A 13,079-nucleotide genomic window follows, 5' to 3' on the forward strand; every position below is an offset into this window, starting at 1 on the left:
TCTGGGTGTATAAAACAAAAATGACAATCAAAGTTACGGAGAAGAAATGCAAATGCCATCAGGTTTAAAGTCGGAAACATTTTTGCTAATTTGAATCGGGTCCGGTCACCCTTAAACCGGCACGGAGGAATGCAAGTACTAGGGTTAGTATCAGAAGGCAAATCTGCAGAAACGACGCTTTTTCAATCTTTCTTAGTATTCGCGGGTTCGTCTCTCCCTCCGATACAAGGGAAACATAAGATTAATATTCAAATTATCAACTCCCGAGTCCATTCTACTGAAGTATCATTCTGATTTCTGACATCATTCCTTGCTAGCCAAAAAATTACGGTAGTATAAGAATTTCTTCAGCAAGGCTTCTTGATATGTGGGATTCCATGTTGACATCAAAGCCCTCCCACGAGGAGGTGGACATGCTTCGCTAGTAGTATGCGCTGATGCATTTGAACGCCGAAGCCACGTCGAATTAACAATATACTGGTATTTCGATAATCCTTTCGCAACGTTCAAGTTGATCCCTGTGTTATCTCATTCTTTGACAGAAAGAAACTCGCAATCTGATGGAAACCTGGAAATCACGATGTTCCCGACAACCCGATAGCTTCTTGTTCAACGTTGAAACTTTTTGGCGTGATAACTTGCTAATTAATTCGAAAAGTATCCGTTGCTTCATGGATAGGACCTCCAAAAAGCGTCAAACTAGCGTGCATAGCAATAAGTCTTAATGAGGATGCGGCTTGAACTGTAAGCTACTCAGAATCTTAGCAACGTAGCTGATTTTATGGAAGAGATTAGCAGATTTTTTATCCAAAAAGAGAAATACAATGACAGTCGGTGGGTATTTATGTTGGTTTTCTGCTATTAAGCCATTCCTTGCTCCGCCTTGGGGTAAGCCCTCATTATTTCCTTTATTCTTTTGAAAAAAATCATACAAGAACACGAACAGCTCAACTTATGCTGCTGCTATATCTCACTCTTTTTCTTGTCGATTGCTTAAAAAGTTATTTGTTTGTTCTTTATTATTCGTCTAAGTACATTGTCTAATATTTTACGAATGATTATATATTTGAATATTGGAAAGCATTTCAATAGTTAACCTGTTCATTGAGCGGCTTAAGAGAAGAAGCGAAGATTAACTCAATTTGCATTATCGAGGGCCAATTTTCAATTCAAGAAAACAAGGGTACAGGGAATGGCAGGTGAATTGCGTGGGTTTTCGATGCGTCTGGGTTCAAAGATGACACCATCCCACAATGACAGAATTCTGTCTTCCTCGTTCTCTTATAGCAGAGTGAATTCGGCACATTCAAAGAATGCAGCATCTGATTTAGGAAGTACAGGATCCATTACTCTAACCCGGAAAAAGACCACCAAAAGATTGTTGGCTGTTTGTACTCTTGCAGATGTTGCTAATAATTTTACGGTAAATTAACCTCCTTTATTTTATTTTTTTTTTGAACATATTTATTCTTGTTATTTTCATTATTCTTGGACTTGTTATTTAGGATAATCATAGATTTTATGGGAGGATTTCGATCTTGACCACTAGTTGACTTAGATAATATTTCACTTTAAACTTGCGGTTTTGTTTACCATAGTCAACCATAGTCATTATTTGCATTACCATTGCTAAGAAAGTGTGACAAGATGAAATTGCATTTCAGGCCTTGCAGTCACCGTTACATGGACAATTAGAGGTGGACCCAAAGACTGTTGCTTCCATCATATTAGGTGGTGGAGCTGGAACTCGTCTTTTCCCCCTTACTCAAAGAAGAGCTAAGCCTGCTGTAAGCTGTTCGATTTAAAGATACCCCTCTTCCATTACTACAGGCTGAGTTTGGGTTCACTAACCTGTGGGCCTTTTTATGAACTCAGGTACCAATTGGAGGATGCTATAGGCTGGTAGATATACCTTTGAGTAATTGCATTAACAGTGGCATTAATAAAATTTACATTCTTACTCAATTCAATTCCCAGTCCCTCAACCGCCACATTGCTCAAACTTATAATTTAGGAAGTGGCATCCATTTCGGCGGCGGTTTTGTTGAGGTATGCATTTTGTCTTCTTTTGTCTCTTTGAATAGTCTTTTTGATCCCTCTCTGAGTCATGTCTGCCGTGTTACTTGTTAATATGGAATACTTAGACTGAGAATGCGTTTTAACAGGTATTAGCGGCAACTCAAACCCCTGGAGAATCAGGAAAGAAATGGTTTCAGGGGACAGCAGATGCTGTAAGACAATTTCTCTGGTTGTTTGAGGTATGCCATAAATGTTCTCAATTCTGATTCCTTTTTCATAAAATTGCACCTTCCCCCCCCCCCCAAAGTGACAACTTACAATATGAGGGCTTTGACCTGACTGGGGAAGAAGAATATAAAGAAATAGTGTTCTCTCCGTTAGAGGGGAAAATCATATGATAGGTCCTGGCAGGGGGTTCCAACACAGCATCTGCTAGACCCAAAATTCCAAGCCTAATGGCATGGTTGGTTGACATTGGGCCAGAGGCCCCCCGTAGTGTCATAGAACCGTAGCTTTGGCAGCATTGTCCTTTCATCAACAAACAGAATACATGGTTCTCATCTTCGCAACACTAAACGAGTTTCTGGATCTTGAGTAGGAAGCTGAGCATAGAAACGTAGAGAATGTTCTGATCTTGTGTGGGGATCAACTTTATCGAATGGATTACACGAACTTTCTGCGGGTTGGTATCAGTTGTCAGCATGGTTTATTGTTTCCTGATTCAACAACTTATGTGATGTGACGAAAGCTTGACAACTGATCTTTTGTCACCTGCAGAAGCACATTAGCTCAAATGCTGATATATCTATATCTTGTCTCCCAGTGGATGATAGGTATTCTGGGCGAAGTTCCTTCTCAAACATATTATTCGCCCAATTTTTTTGTTTTTCCTAATATTCACGTTTTCTTTTCTTATGTCCAGTCGTGCTTCTGATTTTGGGTTAGTGAAGGTTGATGAATCAGGACGGATCTGTCAGTTCCTGGAAAAACCTAAGGGAGAACAGTTGAAGTCTATGGTTGTTACTCTTCCAACGTCCTCTTATTCTCAAAAGATTGATTAAAGATATCCGTAACTTCAGTTATCAGCCTAATACTACCTGTCTCTAACTGAAAGAACTTGTTTACGTAGCATGTAGATACAACTGTCCTCGGCTTATCAGCTCAAGAAGCAAAGAAATTCTCGTATATTGCATCTATGGGGATATATTTGTTTAAAACCGATGTTCTACTAAACCTCCTCAGGTAATGTAGTTCTTTTGTGCTGCGCGAATTTTCCTTTTATTGATTCTTGCCACTAATCTTTAGTAGCAATATCACTTGGTGACTTCAAGCCTTTTCTCTATGGGATCATGGAAATGGAGTGAATGTGATGTTAAAAGCATGAAAGCTCTGTTACCACCCCATTTAACATGCAGAATGATATAAAGTTATCTATTAAAATAGAATTTGATACGTGAAAGTGGTTCTTTGGAGAACATATACAATTATAGAAGTGAAAGTTGATGGCTAATCTGCTGACTAAATTTCTCTACAATTTATGTTGAAGATTTTAAAAAAAAAAAAGATCTGATTTTAAAAAGAGAAAGTTATAAAGAAAGGTTATTATTTTTACTTTTTTTCTTGTTATTAAAGGACTTCTGAGCAAATTGCTGATTGTTTTAAGCGGTACTTTCAAAGATCGAGCTTTCTTTCTATGAATGCTGCTTTTTCCTCATACATAAATAGATGATGTGATTTTTCTTGTGTATTTTATGCCCAATTTTAGGCGCTGCTATCCAAATGCAAATGATTTCGGGTCTGTGGTCATCCCGATGGCCACAAAAGATTTTAATGTGCAGGTAAGGATTCTCCTAGTATTTTTATATGCGTAACGTCATTGTAGGATTTTCTTGTTTTGGTGAACTTTATAATCATATTCCGGTTTTATTGTAGATCACTAAGGTTTTCATTGCAGGCTTATCTTTTCAGTGGATATTGGGAAGACATTGGGACCATAAAGTCTTTTTTTGATGCAAACATGGCCCTCATGGATCAGGTGGGTTGTTTAACGCTATAGCAATAATCAGTCACCAACTCTTGTCGGATATAACTTATACAAGTTGCAATTCATTTTGCTGGCATGTTGAAGCCCCCGAAGTTTCAGTTGTATGACCAGTCAAAGCCAATCTTTTCACGTCCTCGATTCTTACCACCAACTAAATTGGAGAAGTGCCAGGTATAACTGCAAAATTTGGTTCAGATAGCTGATAGTTGATTATTCTAGTGGGGCCTGATGGGTTTGTGCAATAACTTCCAATGTAGGTAATGAATTCTTTGATTTCAGATGGTTGCTTTTTGAGAGAATGCAGTATTGAACATTCAATTGTGGGAGTTCGCTCAAGAATAGATTCTGGAGTTCAGCTGAAGGTAATTTCCTGATAATCACTTCATTTCTGGAGTGCTTAGATTGGTGAAGTATTAGTTGCTTTCGCATTCATTTTATAGGACACCATGATGATGGGTGCTGACTTTTACCAAACTGAAGCCGAAATAGCAGCTCTCTTGGCGGAGGAAAATGTCCCAATTGGCATTGGGAAGGACACCAAAATCGTGTAAGATTCTTGGAAGGCTAAAAGATTTGAATGTGGCTATTTTAAAGCATTTTGCAGTGACATATTTACAATGAGTTGAGCTATATGGATCATTGGTTAACTCTAAAGACTGAAATCCGCGAAGTGTGCATGCCACCATGTTTACATAGTCATAAAATTGGCGAAAGCAGCAGACTTACAGTTCCCAATTATTTCTAAATACCCAGTTTACCCAGTTCATCTCGTGTTGGTATGGATTAGGGGAAGCCCGATCCTATAACAATTTTTGCTTGGCCTACATTGTTGCCAGAACTATTTTTTGAAGAGAGTGTGTGTTCAATAAGAGTGATAAATGTAATATGGATGACGAGTACTTTTACAAATCTGGTTTTTTTTTTTTGGGTCATATCCTTTGTATGGTTTAGTTTTTTCTTGACAAATTTATGCTCTACAGGAACTGTATAATTGATAAGAATGCGAGAATTGGAAAAAATGTGGTCATTGCCAATAAAGATGTGAGTATGATTCGGTTGATTTATATATGTTAATGCTACTGTACCGTAAATTTTTACTGCATTTTAGCTTTCTATTTGTCCATGAGGAATAATTTTATTGGAACGCAGAATGTGCAGGAGGCAGACCGACCTTCTGAGGGTATCTACATTCGATCAGGAATCACAGTGGTTCTCAAAAACTCTGTGATAGGCAACGGTACAATCATTTAAATGATGATGGGTGCTCATTGACTGGATTCTGCCACAACCCACCAACAAAGTCACGCACATGAAAAAGGCGTACTAGCCTCAAACTTCGGCTCCCATACGAAGATCCATCAACAAGCGCAAACATCAAGTTTTGACCGGTGGCTACTTGGCAACGCTGTTAAATTCATTCATTGCCTTAATTGTATTCATTTTTCTTCCACCCACTTGGTAGTTGCAATATTTGTATCACTGAATATCGAGTATATTTGAATAAGTATTCATAAACAGGCAGTCACTTGCAAGGATAAAGGGCGTACTTGTTTTTGGATTGCTTCGCATTTCCAGTAACTGATTCCTATTTCCCATCAATAGTCTTTAACATGGATCGCCATCTCCTTCGCCCGAATGTGATGGAAACATCTTTTTCTTTTATTAAAAAAAAAGGTATTTCAAATGTTTTTTGGGATAATATTTTAAAATGTCATTCGATGAATTGAAACGCGTCTCTAATTATGCAAAGCAGGTTTGTAGATTACTCCTACGTCCCTATCAATTACAGATTGCTGCTACCTCACCATCAATGTCCAAATCTTATGTAGTCACTGTTGCCTAATTAACAAAAACGAGGGATTCCAGTTCATCTCGATGGATACAAGCAGAAAAGGAGGGGCGGTTGTATTATCTGTCGAGCTGGAGATGAAAAGGCAAATGTAGAATCGCATAATTACACAGAATATGTGGGCCCGCGTTCCCCCCCCCCCCCCCGAGGGGGTGCTTTCAAATATAATCTTACACATCAAATTTTTTAAGAAGTTATCCTGATTTCAAAGAGTAGCTAGGTAGTTACTTTATTTAAAAAAAAGTAGTTGATCTCTCCTGCCAAGTCTTGTGCGCATACTTATTGCTGGTCGTCAAGGTCTCTCCCTTCGGGGAGAAATTCGAAGAATTGTTCTTTTTTTAATTTATAAATTACATTTATTTACCAGCATTATTTATAAATCACTTAATTTAAATTTTTAGTATGGATACATTATTTTATGATCAATTATTATTTAATGACCTGCGATTGTGGAAACCTTGTGGAAACTCGGAAAAAGTTGATTGGACAATACAGATATATTTCATTTTTTGATACAGCAGGACAAATGCAAATTCCTTGCATTTGTCTCCAAACGATTAAAAGCAAGAATCCCGTCACATCAGCTTCGGGTGGCAGGCAGGCTTTGCATTTACGGGAACCAAATCAATCTTAAATTATAACTATTTATGTTGTTCTCATTTCCTATGCCTCATTCTGGTCTCATTCTCTGTGGCGTGCCCGCCTCGTCATTGCTATTTGAGATTTGACATGCGTTGAGATTGCTGGCGGATGATGTTGATAGTTGAAGATCTATCCTGAAGGATAACTTCGTATCCGTCATGAAAGCCATCCATTCCTTGACCCATCGCCTGCCAGAAAAGCCCCCCCCGCACAGGATCCCCCACCACTTGCGCTGCCGTATACGGCGTCGTAAAGCTTCTGAAAGTATTTGTCCCTCTTCTCCACGCTATATCCCTCAGATTTGGACGACTTCCCAAATTCACACAAAAGAATGGGCTTCCTCAGAATCTTGTTACTATCCTCGATATGGGCGTGCACCCATTTGTCCACAAAAGCAGTTTGGGCTGATTCGTTTGACCCGGGGACCCTGAAACCATCACTAAACTTATCAGCCAAAAAAAAAAAAAGGGAAGAAATAAATGAAAAAGTAATTACCATTGGTCTGGATAGAGATGAAAGGTGGCAAAATCGACGTGAGGAACTTGATTGTTGGAAATGAAATCGGTTCCGACTAATTGGTATCCAGGATTGAACAGCTTCTTCTCTGGCATTGATTCCCCATAAAACCCTTCAAGCCCTATTTCCAGCAAATGGTTCCGATCGATGGACTTTACGTACGCAGCCATCTCACTCACCCAATCCTGTGAAATTTACAAAACCCCCCTTGTTCGATGAATAATGTCTTTATCGCTTTATAGGGAAAGTTGTCCTACCCTCAAGGCCTCGCCAATTGAAAATTGTCTTTCATCTGATATTTCCTTTTCACTAATTAAACTCGAGATATCACACGATCACACGATTATAACTCTCCTTTCCCTAGTTGGCTAGCTAGCTAGAAGCTGGCGCCCTGTGTACATAATGGGACGTGTTCGAACAAGAGGCTCATTATATGGTGTGTGAGCGTGAGATAGAAAATGACCTGAATGATTTTTCCAGAGCGATCGTATTCGGAACGAGGTTCGTTCATTAGCTCCCATGCGAAAACAGCTGGATCGTCTTTATATGCCATCCCAGTTATAGTGTTCCTTCGAGTCAACACAGCCTGCACTATTTCAACCACATAAATAAATTTCCGCCAACTTGAAATTTTTTTTCTCGCTTGGTTTTGATGATGCAGTAGAAATCAAATACTACCGAACGTAGACTAGTAACAAAATTTGATTCGCACACGTGCTGTGCATATGTTTGAGAAGGCAGTATTTGCTATATATTAGAGGAAAAGAAATTGACCATTGGTATTAAAGCCAATCTACGGCTAAGGCAAAAAGAGCCACAAACGAAAACGCCTGTCAAAAAGGGTTATTGCGTTTTGCATCTTTACTGACTGGAAAGGCACATATTTCTGACCTTAATATGATTCTTGTAATATTGCTTAACGACAGGGTGGTTGAAGAAGCCATCGTCGCTGCTCACGCTCTGGCCCCGTTCCCTTGCCCATTTCACATACTGTGTCTTCCCACCATATTCTTTCCAGTTGTTCACCAGGGTCAGTATGAGTCGCACCCCGTATTTTCCAGCTTCTGATATCACAAAATCCAAGCCCTGCATACTCACCATATTAATAAAGAATCATGCTCGTCATAGATATCGTAACAAAAATTGTGTTAATAAAGGGAGGATTAACAAAGGAATCAATATACCCTGAAGACGTTCTCGTCGTAGGAACCAGGAGAAACCTGAAGAGACTTGTAACCTGCATCGCTGAAAGCCCAGGTTCTAGCCACGTTCAAGCCATGGAATGAGGCTTGTTGTAAAGTGGCAGTGACCTTGGATCTCGTGGATGGGTCAGATGCCATGTACATGAGCCAGTAAGCATTGAACCCGTTCAGGTAGATTTTCTTCCCACTCATCGTAAAATGGTTTCCATCTCGTTGAACGAATCTGCTGCCTGAGTGACCATAACCACCACCCTTGTAACAATTCCCATTTGCAACAACCAAGGCCACCGTTAAAGCCATCAAGACCAGGTTCCTCAAACACGTATTCCACTCCATAGCTTACTCCTGAAAACGCCGGTAAATCAAAACCTAATCAAATATATACAAACTCAAACGATATATTTGTACTGCGTACTTGATTTCTTCTTTCGAGGGGAAAAAAAAAAAAAGGAGCAAGTCTAACGAATGTTAGGCATGCACATGAATGTATATATGATGACGCTACAATAAATAATTGACTTGGCTCGTTAGGTGAAAAATTCAACTGCTTTTAGAGGGAACTTGGAGCTAGTCTCCTGCTGCTTAAGAAAACGTACCAAACTGAAGAAATTGCGAAAAGTGAATCGAAATGGTAAAGAGCTGGTAGCAGTAGTTATCATGCACTTGCGCTTTTATGTTTTTGAGTAGTTTCTGTCTCTGTGGAAAATGGCGGGGTACATACTTATAGAAGGAGGAAAGAAGAGCAATATGAATCGATAAGACTAGGTTTGGTGAGTGTCTATTTCACAGGTCATAGTTGCAGCCATGCAGATTACTATAACGGTTGGTCCCTCTGGGGCATGAAGGCGTGTGATTGGATATGGTTTGGGCGAACCCAATCAAAAGAGAAACTAAATCCTTCAGTCGCTTGGCCCCACTCCATATAAGGTTGCGTCTCTCGCTTGGAATTAACGGATAGCTATGCCGTGTTCACACACATGCACATCGATTATCTGATGCATATTTCTCAATATTTCACCGCGTTTTTGTTCTACTTTGATTTATGTGTGTATATGCATATCTTGTTCCACCTCCATTCACATATTTAATTAGGAATATGGCTGCCGTTATTAGGAATTAAAGAGAGAAGCCAGCTGGCTGATGTTTAATGTCCAAATGCAAGGGTGGTATATTTCAGTGAATATATTCGAACTTAAACCTCAGTACTTATTAGGCGTTGGGTTTCTTAAATTAACAATCGTTGGTGTTTTCATGCTTGCCACTAGTACTGTATTGTATTATTATTCGTTTTAATTTAAGAATTATATGAAGAAACTACCTTATCAGCAATAATATAATGGACCACATAAAGGTTTCGTTTGTGTTACGGGAATCTTGCTTTTGCTTATACAATTTATTCTGTTGTGACAAACAAACAGAAAATACGTCGTTTTGGAAGCTACATACATAATTGCGGGTTTGTTAGAAATAAAACAGAAATATGTTGCCTTAATTTGAAGCTAAAGGCTTCTAAAAAATGATGAGCTAGGATGGCATGAAATAACGCACTGCATCTGCTAATTCAATACGACATATAGTAGGTACTCCATATGTGTGTAATTGCCGCATTAAATTTTTACTACAATAATTAAGGAAAGCTATACTTGTGCAATGGAATTCAGTTTTTTGGAACAAATTTCAGTTCAATTGCTTTTAAGTAAATTACACATATATATTATATTACTTCAAGTTAATGGAGAGTGTTTTAATCGAAATAATTTAAATTACACTGAAGTGAAAAAATATGCGTTTGATAAAAATTGTAAAATGATAAGGGCAATTTGTATTTTACATTTTTATGTAACCTTTGTTTTGGTTTTTAATTCTTTAAATTATTTGACGTACGCTTCTCCCAAGAACAAAAAGTGAACAGAAACCTTTAATGGGAAACCACTTCTCTTAGCCAAGTATCTAATCAATCAACGTGAGGATAAGGACAAAAACGAGTTAACGAGGATGGAGGTCAAACGAAGAGGGAAATTAAAGAGAGCAAAAAGGAGGTTGAGAAAAAAAGAAAGTGCACTCATCAAAGCGCGACAAGACAGCTTATACAGTGACGTTTTAAATAATCCCCCCCCTCTCTCTCTCATAGATTAATTTTCACGATTTGCTCGTAATTTTTTTTTTAAAGAATATCGATATATCGTTGCTCGCTGGCAAATAGGGCTGAGTAATGGGCGGGGTGGGCTAACCCGAAGGTTAGCCCATAGCCCGTCCATTTATTCATAAATGGGCATGGGCTAACCCATAACCCGGTAGTAGCCCATTTAGCCCGTATTAAATGGGTTACGGGGCAGCCCGTTTGGGCTAACCGGATTACGAGGTAACCCATTTATTTTTTTTAAATTTTTTTCAGTATAGTTATTTTTTATATGTAACCTTATGAAGCTGTCAATAAATTTTGCATGCCAAATAGCAAATCAAATATGAAATAACATCAATCATATTCAATCACACAACCTCACTTAGATTTGCAAACAATCAAAGTATGATAAAATCATAAAAGTAGTCACCAATCATAAAGTCTCATAAACATTGAAAGTTCCAACTTTCACCTAAAGGATAAAATAAAAGCTTAGACAAGCATGAAGGTTTGATAAAAGATGAATAAGAAACAATATCATCAATTAAATGAAGAAAAATATTTTTAAAAAATTAAAACTTAAACGGGCGGGTATGGGCAGCCCAATACCTTGCCCATAGCCTAACCCGTTTAATGGGCTACCCTGCCCATTTAAGCCCGCCCGTTTATAATCTCTTATTTAGGCTAATTGGGTGGGTTTAAATGGGTAAAAATTTCATGGGTCATGGGCGGGCTAGCGGGTAATGGGTTTGTTGCTCACCCTTACTGGCAAATAGCAGTTACACATAACAATGCGAATCTCCGCCATCGGCTTCGTCTTTCATTCCTGCCGTTGGTGTTGGAGAGGCGTGCAGGCAATGAGGCAGATGTCGTTTTTCTTATCGCATACGCCGATTTTGGTTCGTTCCACTTGCCTTCTCAATAAATTACCACCTCATGTGATTAATATAATAATTAGTTAATTAATTTAAATACATTAATAAAATTAGTTAAATTAATTTTTTATAATAAATAAGTTTTGTCTTTTTAAAGTATTATTACTAATCAAATATATTAGTTAGAACTGCTGTTATTACAAGGACTATCTTAAAAAAATATCTATAAGGTCTAAAAAATAAATAAATATAAGAGATAAAGTGAAGAGAACTTTTGTATTTAAAATAAAAATAAAAATAAAATGTTTTCTTATATTATGTGCCCTGTATGCTTCACTTATGATTCTTTCTCTCTCTCGCTCTCTCTCTCTCTCTTTCCCGCTCGTTAATGGATATGCCTTCATAGTATCGCAGTCTTGTACAGTGTCTTCGTAGGGGGTGTTTGGATGAGGCAAAACCATGGTTTGCAGAATAGCTTCTGGAGAATAGATTCTGGAGAGAATAGATTTTGAAAGAATAGATTTTCTGGAAAAGTGATTCTGATAAAGTGAGAGTGTTTGGATAATTATTGTCAGAAGTGCTTTTTGATATGTAAAAATTACTAAAAGGACATAAGTTTAAATGATAATTACATATAATATATATTTCATAATATATGTTTATTTGAAGTAATAAATTTATTAATAATATATATTTTGGCAACATAATAAATATGACATAAATAATATAAATAATAAGAAATTAGTGTGTATATATATTAATAAAATAAATATGCTTTTAGGAAAATGATTTATTTTGCCAAAGAAAATATTATTTATATTATTTATAAATATAAATAATATAAATAATATTATTTATATTATTTAAATAAGGGATACCTAAGTATCGCCCTGCGTGCTTGTTCGGTTGTTCCCTCCGTGAGCTGACCTTTGAAGCCCAATAATTATCCCTCCTCAGAAGCTATGCCCCGCCTGTTTATCTAAAAAAATGGGGGTGTTAAACCAAGCTAGTCCCTGCTCGAGTATTCAACAAAAGTGACGAATAGATCAAAACTGAAAGTCCAGATTTAATATATTTTAGTTTTACGTTTTCATTTAAATTTTACTTAAATAAATATAGAATTTAAATTCAAGATAATTTATCAACGGTTTTCCTGTTACAAAAATATTTTTTATGTGAAAAGCTAGAGATTTTAGTTCTACCATTTAGAAACTGGGTTCTCTTTCAACCCTCACAGAAGAAATTGCGGGAGAATTGCAGTGGTGGCACTTACATTGGAGCTGGATAAAACCAACAAAAAAAGGCACGTATATTTTGTAATAAAAGGTCGTAGGAATAACTAAGGCACATGGGAGTTTGCTGTTCGGTTATTACCACATTCAGCTGGGGGAGAGAGCGCTTCAACTTGAAGCAATTTTCAATCTCCTCCCATATCTCCCTTTAACCTGAGGAAGTTTATCTGAAACATCCCTTTCTTGTCTCACTCAACCATTTTACGCTCATATTACCTAACCTCTTCGAAAAGAGCCAAACCAAACATCCCTAAGTATTTTGTTATACGTCTCTCATTCTTCAACGATTATATTGCCTTCGTTCCTTGATATAAAAATTAATTAATTAATTTAAATAAATTAAGAAAATTAATTAAGTTAGTTATTTATAGTAAATAATTATTATTTTATCTAAAATACCCTCCCTACTTAGTTAAAACTAAATATTTGATATGTGCAACTACTACAAGAACTACTTTTTAAAAAAAAGATAAATATAAAAGACAAAATGGATTTGGGTCTTATATTTTAGACGAAAT

General features: G+C 37.3%; 2 protein-coding genes across 4 annotated transcripts; one reads left to right on the forward strand and one right to left on the reverse strand.

Moving 5' to 3' along the window:
• The first annotated feature begins 171 nt into the window (after positions 1 to 171).
• Positions 172 to 5,617, forward strand: LOC114728245 (glucose-1-phosphate adenylyltransferase large subunit 1). 3 transcript variants are annotated; one of them, XM_028915120.1, is made up of 16 exons: positions 172 to 1,423; positions 1,665 to 1,787; positions 1,876 to 1,902; positions 1,978 to 2,049; positions 2,166 to 2,258; positions 2,618 to 2,701; positions 2,797 to 2,852; positions 2,942 to 3,035; positions 3,149 to 3,261; positions 3,785 to 3,857; positions 3,974 to 4,054; positions 4,148 to 4,234; positions 4,321 to 4,425; positions 4,504 to 4,610; positions 5,044 to 5,104; positions 5,213 to 5,617. In XM_028915120.1, exons 1-16 carry the CDS (start codon positions 1,193 to 1,195, stop codon positions 5,312 to 5,314), a joined length of 1,509 nt encoding a protein of 502 aa, XP_028770953.1. In that variant the 5' UTR covers positions 172 to 1,192; the 3' UTR covers positions 5,315 to 5,617. The 3 variants fall into 3 exon arrangements, with proteins under 3 accessions (XP_028770953.1, XP_028770954.1, XP_028770952.1); XM_028915119.1 differs by having other exon boundaries at positions 883 to 888; positions 1,156 to 1,423; positions 1,876 to 2,049; XM_028915121.1 differs by lacking the exon at positions 5,044 to 5,104 and having other exon boundaries at positions 1,876 to 2,049.
• A 753-nt stretch (positions 5,618 to 6,370) lies between these two features.
• Positions 6,371 to 9,012, reverse strand: LOC114728242 (mannan endo-1,4-beta-mannosidase 4-like). Its single transcript, XM_028915112.1, is given in 7 exon segments — positions 6,371 to 6,760; positions 6,762 to 6,981; positions 7,050 to 7,255; positions 7,534 to 7,656; positions 7,962 to 8,156; positions 8,255 to 8,617; positions 8,869 to 9,012. Coding segments are annotated over 6 exon segments (1,233 nt in total). The 5' UTR covers positions 8,609 to 8,617; positions 8,869 to 9,012; the 3' UTR covers positions 6,371 to 6,625.
• Positions 9,013 to 13,079: the final 4,067 nt, after the last annotated feature.

The sequence above is a fragment of the Neltuma alba genome, unplaced genomic scaffold (assembly GCF_004799145.2).
Source record: "Neltuma alba isolate B1F8T4 unplaced genomic scaffold, ASM479914v2 tig00012527_pilon, whole genome shotgun sequence".
NCBI classification, from domain to species: Eukaryota; Viridiplantae; Streptophyta; class Magnoliopsida; order Fabales; family Fabaceae; genus Neltuma; species Neltuma alba.